The 24,193-nt window shown below is 39.8% G+C and overlaps 1 protein-coding gene across 3 annotated transcripts in view; it reads left to right on the top strand.

Moving 5' to 3' along the window:
- Window positions 1-6,037: 6,037 nt before the first annotated feature.
- Window positions 6,038-24,193, top strand: part of CCDC97 (coiled-coil domain containing 97) — a 745,255-nt gene continuing 727,099 nt past the window's right edge. For 2 of the 3 annotated variants that reach the window (XM_044077722.1, XM_044077637.1), the window contains exon 1: window positions 6,038-6,534. Coding sequence is in view for 2 of the 3 variants with exons in the window: in XM_044077637.1 (XP_043933572.1) it covers window positions 6,501-6,534 (34 nt within the window). In the remaining variant the exon portion in view is untranslated. The remainder of the gene's footprint in view (window positions 6,535-24,193) is intronic. The other variant, XM_044077557.1, reaches the window with a different exon arrangement.

A 24,193-nucleotide genomic window follows, 5' to 3' on the forward strand; every position in this document is an offset into this window, starting at 1 on the left:
ATAAATTATTAGATAATAATGATAATAATAATGCTGATAAATTAAGGGTCAATTGGAATAGAGAAGATTATATTTTTTTGCCATATGTTAAAAATATTAGAAATACTAATATAAAGAGGGTTCGTGGTCTACACTCTTGTGGGAGGAGAGGCTGGACTCTGCCCTTCTGAGCTGGGAATTTCTGGTTAAAAGCTTATAGTGCCTGCATATTTGAAATGCTTCTTACTGAAATTGGTACACCTTGTTTGCTGTAGCATAGACTAGATCCAGGCCTGCTGAATCTAGCTTTGTTTGTATAACTTGAGCACTAATCCAGGCATTCTTTAAAGTATTCAATTGTATTTATTACTGCTTGGTAGTAACTTGATTAAAGTGTAGCTATCATTCTAAGTCTTTTGGATTAAGCACTTGGGCTTCAGACCAGTTTTTTTACATTAGGAAGGTTTGTGGCCTGCACTGTGGTGGCAGGACAGGTAGCTTACATCCTTCTAAGTTGGGAACTGCTAACTGAGGGCTCAGTGTCTGTTATTCTAAAAGTGTATTAGTTCTGGTTTAAGCACTTGGGCTTCAGGCCAGTTATTTTACATTAAGAAGGTTCGTGGTCTGCACTCTTGTGGGAGGAGAGGCTGGACTCTGCCCTTCTGAGCTGGGAATTTCTGGTTAAAGGCTTATAGTGCCTGCATATTTGAACTGTTTCTTACTGAAATTGGTACACCTTGTTTGCTGTAGCATAGACTAGATCCAGGCCTGCTGAATCTAGCTTTGTTTGTATGCTTGTTGTTTGTTTGCTTGTTATTTCCCTGAAATGCTAATTCCACCTAAAACGTGGCTTTTTAGCGTTTCTGTGGATCCCTAGTGATATCTGCATTGCTTACTGTACTTATTTCCTTGTTTCACTTGAAAGAAAGTTACTGTTTGTCATTTTTGCATTTAAGTTACCTGTAACACATTGTATTTAAGTTACCTGGCACTTGCTCACTAAAGCAATTATATCAGTCAGCACTAAAAAATTAAAAGCACTACACCCTCACAAACTCCCCTTGAGTACCTTGTTCCCCATTGGCCCTTTTTTTCAATTATAAAGGAATTCCCAATACTATTCTAGCATGTCCAAACGTCAGTTGTCAATCTCCTCTCCGGTCCAGCTGGTGAATCTGGGAATCTTGAGGCAATGTTACAACTGCCTCATGTACACAGACAACTCTCTCCTCCTCCCAACAAATTCCAACACATGTGAGAGATGCAACCATATAGCCAAACTGGAGGCTAAGCTCTCTCAACTTAGTACTGGCATAACCAGTCAGGAGGAGAAGGAAACCACACTCACTGCAATTCCAGTCTCACATAGACCTACCACGATAGCAAACCAAACACATAAACACACAAAAACATATTCGGAGACTCTAAATAAAAATCTGCCTAAGCAGCAGAGCCCTCCAAAGCAGACACCCAAGCAACCGCTACCCCAAAACAAAACACGTGCAACACAAAGCTCACAAAGCCAGTGTGCCGAACAGTCACAGCCCTTAAGGCTAAACAACACACCTAATACACTTGTAATAGGCGACTCTATCGTCAGGCACACTGACGTCCCGCTCACCAGGCTGAACAAGAAGAAGGTCACGGTGAGCTGCCTGTCGGGCGCTAGGATCCGCCACATAACACAAGCACTCAGGTCACTCCAAGGCAAGTACAAATATGACTCAGTCATTGTCCATGCTGGTGTGAATGACCTGAGACGTACCTCCCTAGACTACATGAAAAGAGACATACAGGAGATCTCTGAGCATGTAGCCCAGGCCGGTATGACCCTGACCTTGAGTAGCATCTTACCCTCACCAATAATGATGCCACAATATGAAGACAAGATGATCAATTTCAACAATTGGCTTAAGTACTGGTGTCATTCAAAGGGGATCCAATGCCTGGCAGCCTGGTATGACATGCTCGACAAGCCACGATGCTTCGCTAGGGACGGCTTGCACCTGTCACCCCTGGGCTTTTGGAAATTGGCAATGGCTCTTGCTACCCCCATAGTGCCTTTTTTAGGCAAGGCTCAAAAGACAAACCCACCTCCATAGGTATCACAAGGGATAAGAAACTAAGAGTAATGCTACTCAACGCCAGAAGTCTAAACCTCAAGATGCACGCACTTGAAACTCTCCTTAGCATGGAGAACATTGATATCTGTGCAGTAACAGAAACCTGGTTCAAGGCTCCCGACAGCACCCCAGCACTACCAGGTTATACCTCATACCATGCTTTTCGGCCCCAAAACTTGGACCGAACCACAAAGGAGGGGAGTATCAATATTCGTCAAAGATACCCACACCTCCAGGTTGGTGGCACAGCACGAAGCATCAGAGACTATCCATGTGCAACTAACAGTGGGTAAAACTGACTTCCAGTTTATAGCTTGCTACAGACCACCCTCCCAAACCCAGGAACCCCACTCGGCCTTCCTGAGAACACTGGAAAATATGAAGGTCTCTCCAAACACCATTATATTGGGCGACTTCAACTACCCAAACATAGACTGGGAGCATTACTCTAGCTCCAACACTCTAGCCCAAAGGTTCCTAGAATTTATAAACTCAAATGCTATGGAACAACTTGTTACCACTCCCACAAGAGGGGAAAACATACTGGACCTGATCGTCACCAACATGGGGACTCTATGCTCCAGACTAGAAGTGTATCTCTCACTGGTAAGATCAGACCATAAACTAATCTCACTGGATATTCACATCCTGACCCCACCCCCTGCCCAGAAAACCACAGTGAAAAACTTCTCTAAAGCAAATTTCACACTCCTCAAAACCGAGGTGGAATCCTTCAAAGCCCCTGAGCCTGTGGAAAATACGGCCTAGACCGCAGAATCCTTTATAAACGGATTCTATGAACACCTTCAGGAATGCATGGATCATGCAATCCCAAATAAAACCAAGACCCAATCCTCTAAAGGCAGACATCCTGTCTGGTGGACCCCAGCCATAAACAAACAATACAATAGAAGGAGGAAGCTACTACATGATAGAGCAAAATCCCAAAAAGGGAAGGCATCTCTGATCAGTATTAGCAAAAAACTACGGGCACTCATAAAATCGTCTAAGGCCAGCTTTGAGAGAAAAAATGCACAGGATACTAAGGATAATCACAAGGCTTTCTTTAGTTATGTTAGGAACCTGGGTGGGAATTCCCAGATAAGCTCAGAATTTGTCCAAAATGACAAAAAATACACCAAACCCACAGACATTGCCAACATCCTAGCTGACAGGTTCAGAGCAAACTTCTACCCCCTCTCCCCACCAAAAGGGCAAATATCTATCCCAGCAGAGTGCTGCCCCCCTGACATCTCAGATGCACAGGTAAGAGCCGCCCTCTCCAAAGCAAAAAACACAGCATCAATGGGACCAGATGGTGTCCCGGGCTGCGTTCTACATGAACTCCAAGAAGAGCTAAACCCAAACATAAAACTACTGTTCAATCTCAGCCTTACTACAGGATATGTACCCAAAGAGTGGCATACAGCAACAGTGGTCCCTCCCCACAAAGGTGGTGCCTCAACGGATCCTGGAAACTATCGCCCCATAAGCCTGACTAGCTTGGTCTGCAAAGCTATGGAAAGGATCATCATGGACCTCATAAATATATTGGGGACCTACAGACACTGGATCCTACCCAGTTCGTCTTTGTTAAGGGCAGATCCTGCCTCTTAAACCTGGTCAATTTCTTTGAAACAGTCACCAAGGCCATTGATGAGGGGAAGGTGGTCCACACAGCCTACCTGGACCTCGCAAAAGCCTTCGATACAATACTCTACTCGGGCATTATAGATAAGCTCACCAGCTTAAATATAAACCCCTATGTCACTAGATGGGTTGCAAACTGGCTCAAGGACAGAACCCACATGGTTAGAATTGCTGGAGCCATGTCAGACTCCAAACCAGTTACAAGTGGTGTCCCACTAGGCTCAGTCCTGGGACCTCTCTTGTTCGGTATATATTTCTAGGAGGTACAGGCCAACACAGAAGGACTGGCTGACCAAGTTCACAGATGACTGCAAACTGGGTGCCATAATCGACTCTCCAGCCGACACAAGCATCCTCCAAAAGGGCCTCATAGAAACAGACAACTGGTGCCAGAGCCATAGCCTCAAGCTAAACGCCAAAAAGTGTATAGTCATCCCCTTTGGCAAAAACAAAGTGCCCACAAATTACCACATAGGTGGTAATCCATTAAGTACAGAAGAAGTAATTAGGGACCTGGGGACCCAAGTTGATAGCAATCTCTCATTTGACAACCACGTGGCCAAAGTGGTTAGAAAAACATTTTATATAGCCCACCTAATCATGAAGGGATTCACATCTAGATCAGGGGAGGTCATCGTGCATCTTTACTCATCCCTCATCAGGCCCATAATTGAGTACAATGCCCCTTTTGGGATGTACCTTACCAGACACCTGCAACAACTGGAAAGACCCCAAAAGTACCTCACCAAGAGGATCAAAGGGCTCAAACAGATGCCATATCCTGCCCGGTTAAAGAAACTCCAGCTCTACTCAGTGGCATACCGCCTGCTCAGAGGCGATCTGTGCCTGACGTATAAAGCCATGTCCAACCCGGAATTAATGGACATGCTGCACCTCAGAAAATCCAAATCCCATCGAGCTAAGCGCTCGAGAGACTTGAACCTCAGCACTGAAATAAATAGGACATGCTGGAGGGACAGATTCATAACCCAGAGGCTCCCTTCACTCTGGAATAAAATCCCAGTCCAGGTTAGGCGAGTCCCTCAAAGACTCTCTTCAAGAGGAATCTTGATGAGTGGATGGGAGATCGTAGGTTTACCCCGGGTATCACTTCTGTGTCACTGTTAGACACAGGCACAGTATACTAACCTCGAAAAAGGGCTTAGCAAAATTAATTTAAAATGGGTGGCGAAAGCCAAACACACTCTGGCTAGGCTTATAAATGCCCTAGGGCAGATAGCCTAGTATGAACCTATGGCAATGCTTCCGCGCACTTGTTGGTCTTTGCCCAGTTCTTTTTGTAATTGCTGTTTTTGTCATTGCATACTTCGAAACAGTTTTCAGTGATTTTGTAGATTATAACTCTGCACGGATATGACTTGATGGGCAGGCTAATGTGGTTGTCCATCGAGTGTGCCAACTGAAAAAGAGTGGTAATTAACCATTAACGTTCACAAATCACATTTCTGCAGGATGGCACATAAGCAGAACTAATTATAAAACAGATGCCCAAATGTGGTATTTTATTTTACCTCTTTTCTTATCAACTATTTAACGGGACAACTTAGAATAAACAATTGGTAACAAATTGCCTTTTCTTGCTTGATGTCGCTCTTCCGAGTGAATGCTAATCTATAATCATTCTACCAGTTTGAAAATTTAACGCGAAATATGCTGGGAGTTGTGCCGCTCAACTGCCGATATTGTTGTGTGTTTCTGATAAAAGTCGTGGTATTTTTCTGGTAAATAGTTGAGAACTTAAGTAACTAAATAAGCACGGGCATTTCAGTTTCTAACTTTTTATGCTTAAAAAAGCGCTAATACAAACCGTATCATTCTAGCGCGTACCTCTCAACTGCCCAGAGTTACACAGAATCCCCAATTTTGCCATGTTCCTCGTTAAATTGGTTGCTTCTGGCAAATCATTGAAGGCTGACGGCGAAAAATAATGGTAAACATTTAAGTTTCGGGTTTAATGCCCTTCAGAAAACTCACGCAACTGCAAATCCTATTATCCTTCTTATCAATTGTCTTAGGTTTATAGGATAAATATTTAAACATTGTCTCTATTTTGGGCTCCCTCCACCATTTGTGGCTTTGTCCAGATTTCTTGTACTACGAGAGTTGAGACTTTGAGAGGTATGTTCTAATAACTTTCTGAGTTCATAACAGCAATAATTTAAAAATGCCAAGTTTCCTCCCACATTCCAAAGACACGCAGTAGGTGGACTGGACGGTCTAAATTGGCCGTAGGTGCGAGTGAGTGGTACGGCTAAACTACCGCGGCAGGGCTAGCCACCAGTCGGTGTAAACCTTGGCTCGAGATGATTGTTATGTTGAAGTGACACCCTGCCGTGGGACAAAGGGATTGAGGGTGGATGGATGAGGTTTAAGGAACACCCTGACATGGGAGAAAGGGATGATGGATGGATTTAGGGGATTGCCCCGTCCAAATTTCTTGCCTTTAAAAATTGCGCGGCATGCGCAGAATCCAAGTTACGACTGGTTCAACAACACACCGTACTCCCACTACTTTTGCCCTCTTTGCTGGGTGCACTCAAGCAAACAAATCTGGTCACAAACAGCGTTCCACTAGAAATGAACCTACCACATAGGTTAGAACGTGCTGGTTCTTCCTTGGAATACTTGTACAAGTTACTTCATCACGGAACGCTTTACGCACGGCTTGTTTGCCAGAGGACCCCCAAACAGTGTAGCACAGTGGTACAGTAAATATACGTAGAGAGCATGTCGAGAGGAAAGACTACACATTCTAATTTCAGTAAGCATTTAAATACATTTGTTTTGAGAACTCATCATGTTTTATATATATATATATATTTTGTATTAGTATAACTGCACTGTTTGTGCTGCATCTTTGGTAACATTTGCTCTTTATGTGGAGTTGTTATGGTGTTTCTAACTTAAAGTGCCGTAAGACACAGTAAGAGTATTATAAAGTGCGAAGCTTATTAATAGAATTATATTGTGTTAGTGCGGGTGCAAATGACATTCTAGTTTCAGTATGTACAATTAACGGTTTGTCCACAGCTGCGTTAAACTTTTTTTGTTGAAGTGATTGAGTTACTTTTCTGGAATGTTGCTTTTAGCAAGTAGGTGGAATCACAGCTTTCGACTGTTGATGATTTTGCTTCAGAATTTTGTTCTGTCTGTTGTAACGCAAATTATTTTTTTTTGTCAAAATAATGAGGATTAAGATGACTAAACAATGCCTTACATTAAGAATTGCTGTCATACCTCTCAACTGTCCCTAAGCTGTGTTCAAAATTTAGCTCTGACCCTCTTAATTCTGGCTTTGTTTTGCCGTCTTAACCAACCAGCCGTTTCGAGCAGGAATGAGCGTGGCCAGAGTGAATCGACATGCCTAATAGTTGTGATGTAGTAAAGTAATGCATGAGTGACATTTTGCACGCGTGGCTAGAGTGAATTGATATGCCTAATAGTTGTGATGTAGTAAAGTAATGCATGACTGACATCTTGCGCACATTGCTTGTTGACTAATACATGGAATTCCTCTTAAATGGTGACCTGGAGAAATGGGAATGAGTTGTGTTTAATAATGACAATAATTAGTGTTATCCATTTCATTTATGTCAGAAAATATATAGTAATTCACATTTTCATATTCTGTCAACTTCTAAGGTTGGCAGTACTAAAATTTTAAAAAGCGTCCCTGATTATTTCTGGATTTATCCCTGATTCTTTTGAAATTTGCCCACATTCAGTTGAGAGCTATGTCTGTTACGAAGAGCAACCCCTAGATGCAAAGTAGCAAATCTTGCCCAAGTGCAACCATACCAAACTAGGTAGGCTTTCAGTACACCCATAGACTTGTGATACAATATTATATCCCCTTACATGTATTCTACTTATATATGTGTCTGTATGCTTCATGTAGAGTTTTATTTACATGGTTTTGTATATTCAAAGTGAATACTTTTTTATAATGAGTTTTTAAGATAGATTCTTCAAGGTTTTTATGTATAGCCCAAATGAGGTGATATCTCCACTCCCTAATTAAGACGTTGATTAGTGAGTTAATTGATTTATATATAAATAGAGAGGCTTTTCAATTGTGTAACATTACTGAGGTCTGAAGAAGCCATCTTGGTGAAAGCGCTTACCTGTCTTGGAATTGTTGAATAAAAGAACCTTATTTTATCTAAGTGTTCAGTAAATCGTTTTTTCCTTAAAGGCTCTACAAAAACAGAAGTTGGTCTGATCAGACATCTTTATGGTAACTGATATTTACTGTCAGAGGTTGTTACTGAGCCTGTTTTATTGTTGTTTGACTTTATTTTTTTATTTATTTATTTTACATTTGTTGACTGGGAGAGTCTGACTGGATACATGTCCATTTTCAGCGGAGGCCTGGGGAGAAAAGCTCCACAGATTAAGAACAAAGAACTATGAGATTTCGACATAGCAAGCAAGTATTCATAGGAAAACATGTGATTTAACAAGATTCCATAATTTTAAAGTTACAAAGTACAATTTTCATTGGTAGTCACAAGTTTTAACAAAATTCCATAGTTTAAGTTAGAGTAAAGTATTACTTAGAATGTTCTGGTTTCCAGTAATAACATTGATTGAGACAAAAGTAAAAGGGGGTTTGGTGTGGATGTTAGGGTTAGTTTTGTGAGATGTGCTTGGCTTTAAAGTTGGATTGTGTGTAATTGCTGACTGTTGGTGTGAGTGTTCTCAGGTATGGCACTATAAGGAGGAGTCACGATTTTTCTTGAAGGGATAGAAGTGAAAAGGGGCACAAGAGTTGGTCAGAGGGTGTGTATGATATGGGTCAACCTGGTGGGTAGCAAGGGTATGGCCATGCAAGTTTTTGGTGTTTTTAGTAGCTTTTTGAATGCAACCATTGAGTTGGCTGAGGTAATAGAAGGTAATGAGTTCCAAATGTTACCGATGCAGTTAGGGAAGAGGGAGTCACCTGCTGTGTTATTGCTTTTAGTCACCTTGATTAGTCTTTTATCACTAGAGCGAAGTTGTCTGGTATTAGTTTCTAGTTTAAGTAGATTAGATAGTGCTGGGGGGGGTTCAGGAAGTAGGAGTTTCTGGGCAAAAGAAAGCGGATGGAATGAGAGGAGATTTGGGAATTCAAGCCAGTTAAGTTGATTTAGCGAATGATAGTGGTGGGTATAGTTGGGGACATCAGTAGCAAATTTGGCAATTTGATTGTAGCAGATGTTAAGCTTGGCCATTTCAGTTTTGGCTAGGTTGGTGAAGATGGGAGTGGCGTAGAATAGTGTGGAGAAAAGGTGGGTTTGAGCTATGGTTATTCAGGCAGGTTGGGTTAGAAATGGTTTGTTTTTATAAAGACTGCTCAGTTTTTAGTGAATGGTTTTAATAGTTTGATTTATACATAGATCAAACTTGAGGTTGTTGTCAATGGTCACGCCTAGCAGTGTAGTATGAGTGTCCGGAGAGATGTGATATTCCCATCTCTGGACACAATATTGAATGCGTTGGGCATTGAGATGGATTTGTTTGGTTTAAATAGCAACAGTTTAGTCTTTTTGGGATTAAATAATAGGAGTTTAAGAAACCAGGTTTTTATAATTTGGAAGGCTTTTTCGGTAATGGAGAGTTTGTGTGAGTCATTAGCTGAGCAGACTAATGTCGAGTCATCAGCATATTGTATAACTGTTGCATCTTGGCATATGCTGTGGAGATCATTAATGAAGATGTAGAATAGAAGGGGTCCCAGAACGGACCCTTGTGGGACTCCTGTGGTAATAGGTAGCAGTGAGGATAGGTTGTTGTCCCATCAAACTGCTTGTTGTCTACCATGTAGATAGTTTTGGAACCAGGCTAGTGTATGATCACCAAGGTCAAGATTAGTAACGCAGTGGAGTAGTTTGGGATGATTGACCATATCGAAGGTTTTTGAAAGGTCCAAGAATATGGCAGATGTTAGTTTGCTTAAGTGCCTGTTTTGGTTGATGAGGTTTGCAAAGGAAAGAAAGGCTGTGGTTGTACTGTGGGCAGGGCAGAATCCATGCTAGGTAGAAGAGAGAAGTTGGTTATTAAGTAGGTATGGCACAAGCCAGTGCATTTCTTTGTGCCAGTCCCAAGCCCGGATAAATGGGGAGGGTTGCTTCAGGAAGGGCATCTGGTGTACAACCTAGCCAAATCATTCATGCGGACAGCAAAAAATATTTACATGCCAGATCGGTTGAGGTCCAGGTTAACAACAACTGCCACCAGTACTGTTAGCCAACAGGGTGCTGGCGGAAATTGGGCTATTGTTGGCCGAAGGAGGAGAAGAGGGAGAAGGCATGGCCGAAGGCAGGAAGAGAGGAGAAAGGCTAGGACTGTGGTAGTGAGGGTCAGAACTTTGAATGTTGGCAGTATGACTGGTATAGGGAGAGAGCTAGCCTATATGATGGACAGAAGGAAGGTTGGTATAGTGTGTGTGCAAGAAACCAGATGGAAGGGGAGTAAGGTAAGATGTATCGGAGGTGGGTTCAAATTGTTTTATCATGGTGTGGATGGGAGGAGAAATGGCGTAGGAGTTATTCTGAAGGAACAGTATGCTAAGAGTGTTTTTGAGGTGAAAAGAGTGTCGGATAGAGTGATGTTTATAAAGCTGGAAATTGATGGTGTAATGATGAATGTTGTTAGTGCATATGCTCCACAAGTTGGGTGTGCGATGGATGAGAAAGAAAAATTTTAGAGTGAGTTGGATGAAGTTGTGATGACTGTACCCAAGGGTGAAAGAGTGATGATTGGAGCAGATTTCATTGGGCATGTTGGTGAAGGGAACAGAGGGGATGAGAAAGTGATTGGTAAGTATGGTGTTAAGCAAAGGAATGCAGAAGGTGAGATGGTAGTGGATTTTGTGAAAAGGATGGACATGACTGTGGTGAGAATGTATTTTAACAAGAGGGAGGAGCATAGGGTGACATACAAGAGTGGAGGAAGATGCACACAACACAGGTGGATTATATCTTATGTAGCAGGGCCAGTTTGAAGGAGATTGGAGACTGTAAAGTGGTGACCGGGGAAAAGTGTAGTTAGGCAGCATATGATGGTGGTTTGTAGGATGACGTTGGTGATCAAGAAGGGGAGGAGTGTAAGGACAGCACCAAAGATCAAATGGTGGAAATTGTAAAAGGGTAATTGTGAGGTGGAGTTCAGAGAAGAGTTAAGACAGGCACTGGGTGGCAGTGAAGAGTTACCAAATAGCTGGGTAACTACAGCAGAACTAGTAAGGGAGACTGCTAGGAAGGTGCTTGGTATGACATCTGGACAGAGGAAGGACGACAAGGAAACATGGTGGTGGAATGAGGAAGTACAGGAGAGTATACAGGAGAAAGAAGTTGGTAAAGAAGAAGTGGGATTGTCAGAGAGATGAAGAAAGTAGACTGGAGTACAAGGAGATGAGGTGCATGGCAAAGTGAGAGGTGGCGAAGGCTAAAGATAAGGCATATGAAGAGCTGTATGAAAGGTTGGACACTAAGGAGGGAGAAAAGGACCTGTACCGATTGGCTAGATAGAGGGACCGAGCTAGGAAAGATGTGCAGCAGGTAAAGATGATAAAGGATAATGAGGGAAACATACTCACAAGTGAGGAGAGTGTGTTGAGCAGATGGAAAGAGTACTTTGAGGGGTTGATGAATGAAGAGAATGAGAGGGAGAGAAGGTTGGATGATGTGGGGATAGTGAATCATGAAGTGAAACAGATTAGCAAGGAGGAAGTAAGGAAGATATGAAGAGGATGAAGAATGGAAAGGCTGTTGCTCCAGATGACATACCTGTGGAAGCATGGAGGTGTTTAGGTGAAATGGCAGTGGAGTTTCTAACCAGATTGTTTAATGATATCTTGGAAAGTGAGAGGATGCCTGAGGAATGAAGTGTTTTGGTACTGATTTTTAAGAATAAGGGTGATGTGCAGAGCTGTAGTAACTACAGAGGGATTAAATTGACTAGTCACAGCATGAAGTTATGGGAAAGAATAGTGGAAGCTAGGTTAAGAAGGGACGTGATGATTAGTGATCAGCAGTATGGTTTTATGCCAGGAAAGAGCACTACAGTTGTGATGTTTGCTCTGAGAGTGTTGATGGAGAAGTACAGAGAAGGTCAGAAGGAGTTGCATTGTGTTTTTGTAGACTTAGAGAAAGCATATGACAGGGTGCCTAGAGAGGAGTTGTGATATTGTATGAGGAAGTCGGGAATGTCAGAGAAGTATGTAAGAGTGGTACAGGATATGTATGAGGGTAGTGTGACAGCGGTGAGGTCTGTGGTGGGAGTGACGGATGCGTTTAAGGTGGAGGTGGGATTACATCAAGGATCAGCTCTGAGCCCTTTCTTATTTGCAATGGTGATGGACAGGTTGACAGACTAGATCAGACAGGACTCCCCGTGGACTATGATGTTTGCAGATGATGTTGTGATCTGTAGTGAGAGTAGGGAACGGGTGGAGGAGACCCTAGAGATATGCTCTAGAGAGAAGAGGAATGAAGGTCAGCAGGACTAAGACAGAATATGTGTGTGTGAATGAGAGGGAGGATAGAGGAATGGTGAGGATGCAAGGAGTAGAAGTGGCGAAGGTAGATGAGTTTAAATACTTTAGATCAATAGTTCAGAATAATGGTGAGCGTGGAAAAGAGGTGAAGTAGAGAGTACAGGCAGGATGGAGTGGGTGGAGAAGAGTGCCGGGCATGATTTGTGACAGACGAGTACCAGTAAGAGTGAAAGGGAAGGTCCTACAAGAGGGTAGTGAGACTCAGCTATGTTAGATGGGTTGGACAGTGGCATTGACAAAAAGGCAGGAGTTTGAGCTGGATGTGGCAGAGTTAAAGATGTTAAGATTTGAACTGGGTGTGACAAGGGTGGACAGGATTAGGAATAAGTATATTAGAGGGTCAGCCCAGGTTGGAAGGTTTGGAGACAAAGCCAGAGAGGCAAGATTATGTTAGTTTGGACATGTGCTGAGGAGGGATGCTGAGTATATTTGGAGAAAGACGTTAAGAATGAAGGTCACAGGAAAAGAGGAAAGCCTAAGATAAGGTTTATGGATGTGGTGAGAGAGGACATGGCAGGTGGTTGGTGTGACAGAGCACGGTGCAGAGGACAGGAAGAAATGGAAACAGATGATCCACTGTGGCGACCCCTAACAGGAACAGCTGAAAGACTATGATGATGGTAGAGATGGGTTGGAACTGGAAGGCAGTTTGGGGACTGACTGCAGGTTTGGGGATATTGGTGGTGGTGGTGGTAGTAGTAGTAGTAGTGGGTTGTTGAACTAGTTTAGAGATGGTTTCTATGAAGTATTTGTTGAATGATTCAGGTATGTTGGTGATTTCACCAGTGGAGGTTGGCGATGGGGAGGAGGGTTTGCCGGGGTGAAGTAGTTTGTTTGTTTATTCCTGCCCAGAATTTTTTGGGGGTTGTTTTGTTGCCTGTTTTGCAGATGTAGGAAATAAATAATTATTTTTATCCTGGAGAATAATTTTTTTGGTTTAGTTTCCAAGTTTTTTTTAATTGTTCTCTAGTTGCTGTAGTTTTTGTGCCTCTCCAGTGATGCCAAGCTCTATTCCTTTGAGAAATCATATTTTTAGTCTCTTTGGTGATCTGGGGGCAGTATTCATTTTGAGTTTTGTGGTACGAGGTGGGGCATGGGCATCTAGGATTTTTAGGAAAGTGTTGTTGAATTGGATTACAACAACTTCTAGAGGTACTTCTTTTAGTATGTTCCAGTTATGGTATTTTAGTTCAAGTTTGAATTTGTGTGGGTCAAAGTTATTTTTGTTCCGGGTAGTTTGTATTAATGGGGTAGAGTTGGCATGGATTTTGTATTTTAGTAAGAAGGTGGGTTGGTGGTCACTGAGGGTGTCCGGAAGGACTCCTGCTTAGTATGGAGTACTGGTCTTATTATCAAGATCCAATCTAGGAAACTTTCTTTGATTTGTAGCATTTCCTAGCGTAGTGCTAGATTGAATGACTTGGGAGAAGCTTTAGAGATTAATATGGTTGGTGGGGTTAGTGGTTGAGCAAGTGTTCCAGTCAATATTAGTCACCTAGGATGATGGTTTCTTGAGGAAGATTTTGGTTAACCCAGTGTAGGAGGGATTCTATGGAGGGAGTGTTGTTGCCTGGTCGTATATAGCCAGTGATAACATTGATTTTTTTTTTTTTGTCACTAAGTTTGAGTTTGGCTAGGAGAAGTTCAGAAGTATTGAGGGAAGAGATTGTAGGATTAACAGTACACATTTTTAAGTTGTTTTTGTAAAGTAATGCTACCCCACCCCCTTTTTTGGATAGTCTATCTTTTCATAATACGTTGTACCCAGGTGGGAGGGACTCGCTGTTTGGTGGTGTGGGTTTTAACCATGTTTCAGTTAAGGATAGTAAATCTGAATAGGTGGATATTAAAGCATGGAGTACATGTACTTTGGTTATTTATGCTTGATATTTAAGCGGTTTTATATATCTATCTATATATATATATATATCTATATCTATATATATATATATATCTATATCTACATATATATATAACCTGACAGCCCAATGCGGCTGCCGATCAAGCACACCTGATGCAGAATGGTAGTTAACTATAAACTTAGCTGAACTGTTTCTTTTTCATCCCGTCCCTAAACTTAAATTAACCTCTGTAGTCCTTATTTTAAAACCCATTCTCTAACCCTAATTCCAACCCCTTACTAATGCTGCTACTGCTGTTTCAATGGGCAGCAAGAACTCACCATCCATTGATGTCAGAGCCACACAGGTGGTGCTTGTTTATTAGCATCTCAATGTGTTCTAATCTATACAGTTGATGTCTATGCATGCATATGAGGGGTGCTGAATCCCCCCATTCTACTTTTTTAAATGTCCATACAAAATGTGTAACTTTATTTTTTTGTCTAGTGGATGGAGAGGGAGGTAGCAGCCACCCCCCCAAGTGCATGGTCCTGCAACCAAAATTAAACTGGATTGTATTTTGAACTGTAACATGTGTATGTTTCCTGTTCTATAGGTATGTGTTGCTAGTCCACGGATGTGAGGCAAGTCGCTGTTACACTGGTGGAAACCCCCTTCACATTCCTTATAAACATGAAATGATACAAAAAATGGTATATCCCACAGCTTTCCACATACCATAGAAAAGCATTTAAGCAGTTTGCCGGTGCTATGCTACTTGATCCATAGCGTTCTGTATTACTTTTAATAATTTGTGAAACTTTCTACTGGTAATTAAAGTAAAATACAATATAAAAATATTGCACTGCAAGGTCCGCTTGTTGACATGCATATTTTATGATGAAAAGAGCACCTTTGAAAATACAGCAGCTAAACGGGGACATCAATCATCACAGTACTAATATAATTGGACAGAGACTGCTACTCATAGTTTGCTTCATTTTAACCTGGTAGTTCTTGCATGAACAGGGACAACAAAAATAAATCTTTTTTTCAAATAACAGTAACACGGAGCATTAAAAAATTTAAGATAACACTTGCATGATTCAGTAATTTACCTCTAAGAAATTGTACATAAACCTTTGCTTCTGACAGTAAGTGATGAAGTGCCTCAATTTTAACAAACGTTTCATGTGCATTTTCCATAAAGTGGAGAGAGATTACACTCTTTGTTTTAAATTCATAGTTGTGTTCTTTGCTTGCACTAGCTTTGAAAAGTACTGACAAACCTTTAGACTACTCAGAATCAGCAGCTGTAGTTGACTAAAATAGTTTGTGCTGTGTTAGAAGGCCCTCTTCTTACACAAATATTTTTCCAGGATTCTGCTGAAAACTAATACATTCCCTTGACCTTATGCCACTTTCACATTTTTTTTTAAGAACAAGAAATATCTTTATTAAATAATCGCTTATGACATAGGCAATCATACATTTATAAAAATGAAAACAAAACATATTGACATAGTTTAGTTGCAAATATTATACATCACAAACCATATTGAAGTAATTGTAGTTGCAAACCTTATGCATCACTTTTAATGTATCCGGTCATTATCAGTCAAACATTGCATAGCTTATTCAGATCCTGCCTTCTTTTAAACCTTGTTCCTCCTCTGCATGTATTGTTCCCACAATTCCAAATTTTCCTATGTAATTTGCTCCTACCCTTTTCTAAAGATCCCATTTCTAGTTGTATTTTCTCTGTTACTACATTCACTACTTCTAATAAAGTTGGTTTAGACTTTGATTTCTATTTTTTAGTAATTGATTTTTGACAGGCACCAAGTTAGACTTGGAAGGCTATAGTATGTCTAGGCAATTCCGATTCTGTATCATAGCTCAACTTAGTTATACCAGTTTTCTCATCCAGTTTCTCTGACAGAGCAGTCTGCAGGAACTCTCTAAAGTCTGCCAACTCATTTCATACCCAGAAAGTATGTTCCCAGTTACCTCTTTTTTCCCCTTCACACTTCCAGCATTTGCTGTCTACCTGAGGAAAAATTATTTGAAGTATCCTTGGGGTATAAAAATACCTATGTAAACACTTCCAAGGAAAAATCCTAAATGTTCTAGATTTTTTTTTGCATATTTGGGCGACATACGTATATATCCCCATTGTTTCTTTGTGAATTGCTTATCCAGTCTCTCTTCCCAATCCTTTCTAATCTTCTCTGATTCTTATAATTATCATGCAATATTTTATATGCTGTACCAATTATTTCCTTTATTAATGGCAGCTTCTGTTCTAGATTCTACTAAAACCTCTTACCAGTGCTGGTCTTTAGTTTAGGACTTCCCTATTTTTTTTTTTTTGTCTTTCCCTGTACTCTTATCAGTCCTTGATAGGGGAAGGCAATCTCTGTCTTGCAGTCAAAATAAATTCTTGGCCTCTTCCTGTTCAATTACATTTCCCTCTCTAGTTATTTGCTCACAATACCTTTTATTATTTTTTATACCAGTTTTCTCCAATAAATTCCAGACCCCTCTTGCCTGTTGTCTGTTTCCTTAATTGCAATCATCCCTATCGGCAGAATCTCTTTTCTCCATTCCTGTGTTGGCTTAGTTGTTAGAAGATCTTCTGCTTCTTTATGAATATAATAATTTAATCAGTTGTTCTCCGTAAAGGTCTGTATCCAAAAATCCCAGTTTCTCCCTGTTAGTTGAGCTTCCTCCCTGTTGTATTATCATCATCATCATCATCTGTTTCTACTTTGAATTATAGTTTTCTGCTTGTGCTATGTATAGGAGCCTTAACTGTGTTGCTCTGAAATACCCCTTCAACTCAGGTAATCTTAATCCGCTCTGTTCTATCAGAAGAATAAGATTATCCCATTTGATTTTTACCGTCTCCCCCTCCCAGATAAATTCCTTCAGCTATTTGCTAATTGCTATCAGCAACATCTCTGGTTGGTAAAAAATATACCTGATCTGTGTATAAGACTAAAGGTACTAAAAACATCTTAACTGTTTTATCTTACTATCGATGTCCATGTAACAGAGCTTCCCTTTTCTCAGTTTTTGTATTGTCTTTTTTCTTCCCACATATCCTTAGCTGCCACACCACTATCATTTTTGTTCCATACTCCTAAATACTTCATTTTATCATGTTCCTATAAATATGGATATTGCTGAACTGGTTCGTATGTGGGTACATAATTTACCACTATTTTTTTTTTTTTTTGCTTCATTAATTTTGTATCCAGGAAAGGTTTAAAACTGTCTCAGTATGTTCCACAACACTGTAATATCTCTTTCTGGTTTTATCACGTATAAAATAATGTCATCTGCAAACAGAGCCAGCTTTTCTTAACTACCGTACCAATTATGTCCTTGAATTTCTCAGCCCCTTATTTTCTTTGCAAGTGATTCTAAATTTAATGTAAATAAAAAGGGGAGAGAGGACACCCCTGTCTGGTTCCTATTTTCAAGCAGAGATTATCCGAGAGGACCTCACCCACTTTAATTTTTGCCTCTGATCCTTCATATATCCTCCTAATCAACCTTATAATTTTGTCAGGGAATGCAGATGCTTCCATTGCTCTGGTCATATAATCCCAGTTTACTCTGTTAAATGCTTTCCTTGCATCAAGACCCACTAGAAACAGTGGTAGTTTCTTGCATTCTGCTTCCCTCTGGATCATCACTGTCTGTTTGTTGTCAAATGTTTGCCTCCCCTCCATAAAACCACATTGATCCATATCTATCAATTTTGGCATCACTTTTAGCCATTATAGACAGAAGCACTTATTGAAATGGGTCTGTATGAACTGTATCTGATGGATCTTTACCCTCTTTATGTAGTACACCTTCTACCAGGATGTTGGTACTTCTCTTGCTCTTAAAATACTGCTAAACAAAACCTTCCAGATCTTCATCGGTTATTCCCTCTTAGCTTCCAAACTTCCACAGGAATATCACCTCATCCTGAGGACATTCCTTTTAGATTGGTTATATATCACCAGTTATCTCGTCTCCTCCTATCCTAACTGTTAATAATTGTGCCTTCTCTCCTTCTAGCCTTGGCATATTTAATTCTTCCATAAACATTTCCATTTGTACATTTCTCTGCTCTGTACAGACTTTCATAGAATTTCCAAAATATTTCTACAGGATCCCTAGTTGTCTTCCTTGTAATAGGTTCCATAAGCTTGGTGACAACCCGTTCTACCTTTGTCTGAGTTGTTGTGTTAAAGTTAAGTTTTTGTGTTGTAAAGTTATCAAGAAACAGTTGCTTAACAGCAATCTTTCTAAACTCATGCATATGGTCAAGGCTGTCCCTTTTTTGTTTAGCATTCTGTAGTTGCTCCCTTACTTGTTCTGTGAGATTCCCTCTGTTTTGCAATACTTTAGTATTTGTCAGTTCGTCTAAATCAGGGGTGTCCAACCTTTTCAGTTGCAAGGGCCGCAATGGTCTGGGGGCAAACGGCAGGTGAGGACCAAAAAAAAAAAAAAAAAAAAAAAAAGGTCTCACATTAACTGAAGAGCAAAAAAAAAAAACCGAAAAAAAACAGGTTTATGCGGACTAATGTGGCTGTATTGTAGGTTACTTTGAACAATGAATAAATTAATAAATACACTCTCACACTCTCACACGCACACACGCACACACGCGCATGCTATTTCCAAACCCTTGGCCTCCAACTCAAGTCTCTTTAGCTCCAGATGGATGTTTAAGTCCTATGACATGTGGAAAGGTTGAACTGTCCATTTTCTGAGAGTTTTACATCTCCACAGCCAGTCTGATTGTCCTCGATGTTGCTGTTCTGTGATGCAGCTGTGCCTAAAGCTGCAATCATGTCTGCTTTAGTCAGGTTAGCATACACAAGTCCTTTAGTCTGGCACATTTCAGCCAACTGGCTCCTTGTCAGCTTGCCATACTCCTCTGCTGACATGCTTGCCTGCTCTCCCTAACTAAGCTAACAAAAAATAATAAGTAAAACAATTGTGATATGATCTTTGAATGTTCACTGTATGGCTGGCTGAGAGTACAAACACCTTCAGTGATCACAAGCTAAGTCCCTTTTATCATCCCCCCATAACCTCCAAACAATGAAGGTGTACATACAGACAGTGCAAGAAATCTGGACAAAGCCTGACAAAATGGGGGGACAAAGGCCCCAAAATAGGGACAGATTTTTAAATATTGCTATTATAAACTTAGAAAGTTGACAGAGTAACAGCGTTTGTGTTAACATACATTTTCTGAATGATTTGAAGTCTGAAACTCAAATGTATGTCATTATTTAGTGACTTCAATCCTCAGATCATCCCAGGTATTTGCCAGAAAACCACAAATGTTATGAGGAACAGACAAAAATATGAGGCAAAAATCTGGACAGTTGAGAGATATGGTCAGGATTCAAGGAAGATTTAACTGTCAAATTGATTAAATTCCAAAGTAAAACACGTAGTGGCCTGGAAGCTACAGAGGGCTGAATTAACACTGCTGTTATACAGTCAAAATGTATTACTACCTGAAACAATCAAAAAGCAAAAGGGAAAGCATTCAGATAATCAGTAAAACACACGGGGTAAAGTGAAGTAACAGATGAACAGGAAAACATGGGGATGATACTGGCTTGGATGGATGAAAACTTTGAACTTGTAGATCTCTAAATTGTGACAGAAAGCCTAAGTCTATTGGAAATTGACAGGACTTTGAAAAATGATTGACACAAGTAATCTGTTTTAAGACTAGATCCTCAAGTTGTTATTAGCAAATATTATGTGTGTAATATTCAACTACCAGGTCATATTCTAACAACAAATTTTCAAATAGTTTTCAGCATTAGTCCGCCTTCCCACCTCATACAGTAAGCCAGGGCCTTGTTAGTTATTAAAATCCAGCACCATAAAATGGACAGCAAACCATCACTTCTTCATTTTCCTCAGCCAATGGTCAAATAAGATATAAATGCACAGCCAAAAACTGGAGGACAGCATATTAAGCCAAAATTAATGTATATCTGGCCTCAGACATCCTAACGACCTAACCCTATGCACAGTTCTACATAATAATGAAACAGTGTAAACTTCACATGGCCAGTGATATGTTCACAGGCCCTGCCTTTCCCTAGTAGAGTCAGTGTGCAAATTTTACATTCAGAATATTTCTCTTTACATAACAAAAGAAATGCCAATGTTAACAGCTATGCTACATAATATACGCCAATGAGGAAATCACACACTTTACCATAGGCCTGCAAAAATCTGCCCTTATCTTAGGAAGCCATATCCAGTGTGTAATGTCTAAGTAAGGCATGGATTCTGCATCAACTGTAGTCTTTTATGATGCTTATAAAACAAATGTTTCATTGTCAGTGTAGTAGGCAGTCCCTGACAGGAAGCATAAGAAAAAGAACATGCAGAGATTTTACTGTTTTGAGCCTTGACACAGTGTAAAACCACACAACAGAAGAAAGACACATGACAGTTAACTGAAAAGTCTGCCAAAAAGAACATTTTTTAACAGTCTAATTCTAGTCTAGAAGCTACATTTTATATGATGAAGAAAACATCTAATTCTAAAATCTTCTACTTCTTGACAAAATAATGAAGATCTAATTTCTTTATACTTGCAACATATATTTTTGTTTTACTTTAAATCACCTTTCAGATTTCAAGTAAAACACAATTATGCTATATTTATCAGACACAAACTATATAAAAGCATCAACACAAGAAATATACATTTAGTAAAGCAATGTTTATGAAACAAATGCATTTTTATTTACAGTTGATTTCAATGTTGCTCACAGTAAAGTGTGTAGTTCAGAAACATGAAATATTTAAGATGGCCAAAAAAAATAATTTTAATACACTTTTGCTTTTTAAACCAGCAATTAAATCTATATAGCAACACATCTTGTAACTTACCTTTGTTGTAGTGTAGTCGGTGTGTACACAACGAAATAAACTAAAAAAATAATAAATCCTCTCTCTAGTAACAAAGATTGTGAAAAAAATATACATTAAAACCTAGCATATAGGTTTTGACTGCTTATTTTTTCACATTTCATTTACCAAAGTTGTCTAATAATTATGGAGTTCAAGAACTATATAATCTAATAAAAAGAATCAATCCAATACTGCTGTTATTTTAAGATGGCAAAGTGATACGCTATTACAAAGCAAGAAATGCTTTCAGTAAACAATGCTGTTGCAGTACTTTTCAGATTTGCTAACTATGTTTATATGTAGAGATATGCATAATAATTAATGATCCTTCAATAAAATAATTTATGAATCATTGCAAAAATGCTGACTAGAAAAATAGGAAAAAGGCTTTTTTCTTTTTGCAAACTCTATATCCCAAACTAGCTCAATTTAAAAATAGTGCTTACTATGTGCTGTGAGAAACTTGTATACCAAGCAAAATGTATTAGTTAAAACATTTTGTTTTTCTGCATTACTGCTTGCTCACTGGGGCAAGATCTACATTTATGTTTAATGAAGCATGAACAAGATTCTGTACTCATCTCCGGCAGAAAAGATAAAAAACTCCAAATACCAACACCTTAGGTACAAAATGTATTGTTAATGATTACCGTTTCTTAACTGCTTACATCGTCATTGTTCAAAGGCCACCTTCTTGTGAAGTGTGTATATATTCTTGGCTGTAACTGAATGGGCACACACAGTGAGAATCAGGAAGCGTACTCAGCAATGGAGCACTCAAAGATGCTGTTTTCATTTCTTCGTTACTTGCTGCCAGTACTAGGTTTCTCGGTGATCTGTCTAGGTGCATTCCTTGTCTCACTCGGTAATAGTTGCCAAAGTAACATAGAACTTATGTTAGCTTACATACTAATCATTGTTGGCTTCCTTCTCGTGTTAGCTGGCATTTTCTGGAGTACTTTCTATCTAGTTGTAGTCTACGCTACGATCTCGCTCCTTCCTGCAGCTTTTCTTTTTAAAAATAGCCCGAACGGTGTTTTCGCGCATGCGCATACCAGCGAAAAGACGCTGGTATGGGAAATACGTAAAAAAAAGAAAGTTGGCGCATGCGCAGAAGAGCAAAACTACGCGGACGTGTAAACACACGGAAAAAAAGTGAAATTAAATTTAAATTTAAGGGTCGCGAGCCGCATGGAAGAGCTCTGAGGGCCGCGGGTTGGACACTCCTGCTCTAAATGATCCTTTTTACTTCTTAACCATATCTCCCTTTCTTTTATTTCCGCCCTATTTTTAAGTTCCATTTTAATTTTATTCCACTCCCTAGCTATACTTTCAGAAGAAGTTTCTATCTTCTGTAGTGGCTTCTTAATACTTTTCACTTCCCATTCCTCAAATTCCTGTCTTTTTAACAGATAGGTGGGAAAGCACCAGTGTCTCATTTTTATTTCATTACCCTGTGTTTTTTAGTTATTGGAGCATGATCTGAAATAGTTATTGGATGCATATCAAGACCTTCAACTTAAATGTACATGTTCCTGTAAAATGTAAATTCTGTCTAGCCTAGTCCCGTTTTTGTATCTTGTGGAGTAATATGTAAATTCACTACGAATTCCTAGTACTGAATTCACATCTTCCATGCCAAATATTTTCAGAAATGTCTTTAAAAATCTACCCTCCTTTGTTATATTTCCTTTTCTGGACCCCACAGATACATCACCATTGCAAATCAAATTCCAGTCCTCACCTGTTAGTGCTGCGGTAGTGTTGTCGCCTCACAGTAAGATGTTGTCCTGTTCGATTCTCAGCTAAAACGTCTTCTGTGTGGAGACATGCGTGAATGGGTGTACCTTCGTTGAAGGTTGTGCGTCAGGGCTGGCAACTCGTTACATAAAAATCTACTGCTAATCATTAGCAGATCAGAGTTCCGCTGTGGCGACCCCTAACCGGGAAAAGCCGAAAGATACAACAACAACCTATAAGTAATATTCCTTGCTGAAAGCTGATTATTTCTCCCAGAATTTTCTTTAGCTCTATTATAGCAGTTTTTGGTGGAATATAAACGCATGCCAGTAACCCCCTAGTACTTCAAGTCTACCATTATTGTCTTTTTTTTTTTTTCACTATTCTTACTATTGGAGCTCCTCTTGCAATTAGTATAAGCACTTCTCACTTCCTTTGCCCCAGGTATTTTGCTGATTAACCATCCCAAAAAACTTTCTTTATCAAATTCACATGTTCAGTTCTTTCCAAGTGTCTCTCCTTTAGCATAGCTATCTGCATTCTACATTTTTAATATAGTTCACTACTCTTTCTTTTTTTGGATTTATCTGTGAGACCATTAGCATTTAAAGATAATTATAGAAAGAATTGTATTCTTGAGGGATCATTATTCCTATCTTTTATATATAACAACATCTTTTTTGTTAAGTGTCATAGTGGCAGCTTTTGTGTTACATGCATTCACTGTTTGGCAGGTTAATCTTTTATGCAACTGTTTCTTGTCCTCGCCATTTCAGCCTATGTCATTTCTTGCACAACTTTTTGTTTTATTGAAAACCCCCATATAAAATACACACCACACACACACACACATACACACACACACACACACACACACACACACACACACACACACACACACACACACACACACACAAAATCAATCCCCCCTAAAACCTACTAACTTAATAATAACACACAAAACTATATACATCTTCAAATATTGAAGTTTTACCCCTTGTTATGAATAGAAGTTCCAGACTGACAGCCACACAGACTCCAGCTAAAGAGAAAGAAAGCTTATCCATGCTAAGACGCATGGTAGAGCCTATGATTCTGTTAAGTGCTCTCTGGCTTTGCCTTATCTTTATAGCTCTCCTAGCTGGGAAACACTTGAATGCTTTCAGAAAACATTTTCTCCAAGCCATATATCTTTATCAGATTGTCTGCTAGTGACATGGGAACCAGATAGAGGGGTGTTGACTAGAAAAAGACCTTATAAAATTCAATATTCTTTTTCATTTACTTGCTTTTTGTCAAAACCTGTTACTGTATAACACTAACACAGTCGTTCCCCTATGCAA

Source organism: Protopterus annectens, chromosome 1.part0 (assembly GCF_019279795.1).
Source record: "Protopterus annectens isolate FY-2018-M chromosome 1.part0, PAN1.0, whole genome shotgun sequence".
Classification (NCBI taxonomy): domain Eukaryota; kingdom Metazoa; phylum Chordata; order Ceratodontiformes; family Protopteridae; genus Protopterus; species Protopterus annectens.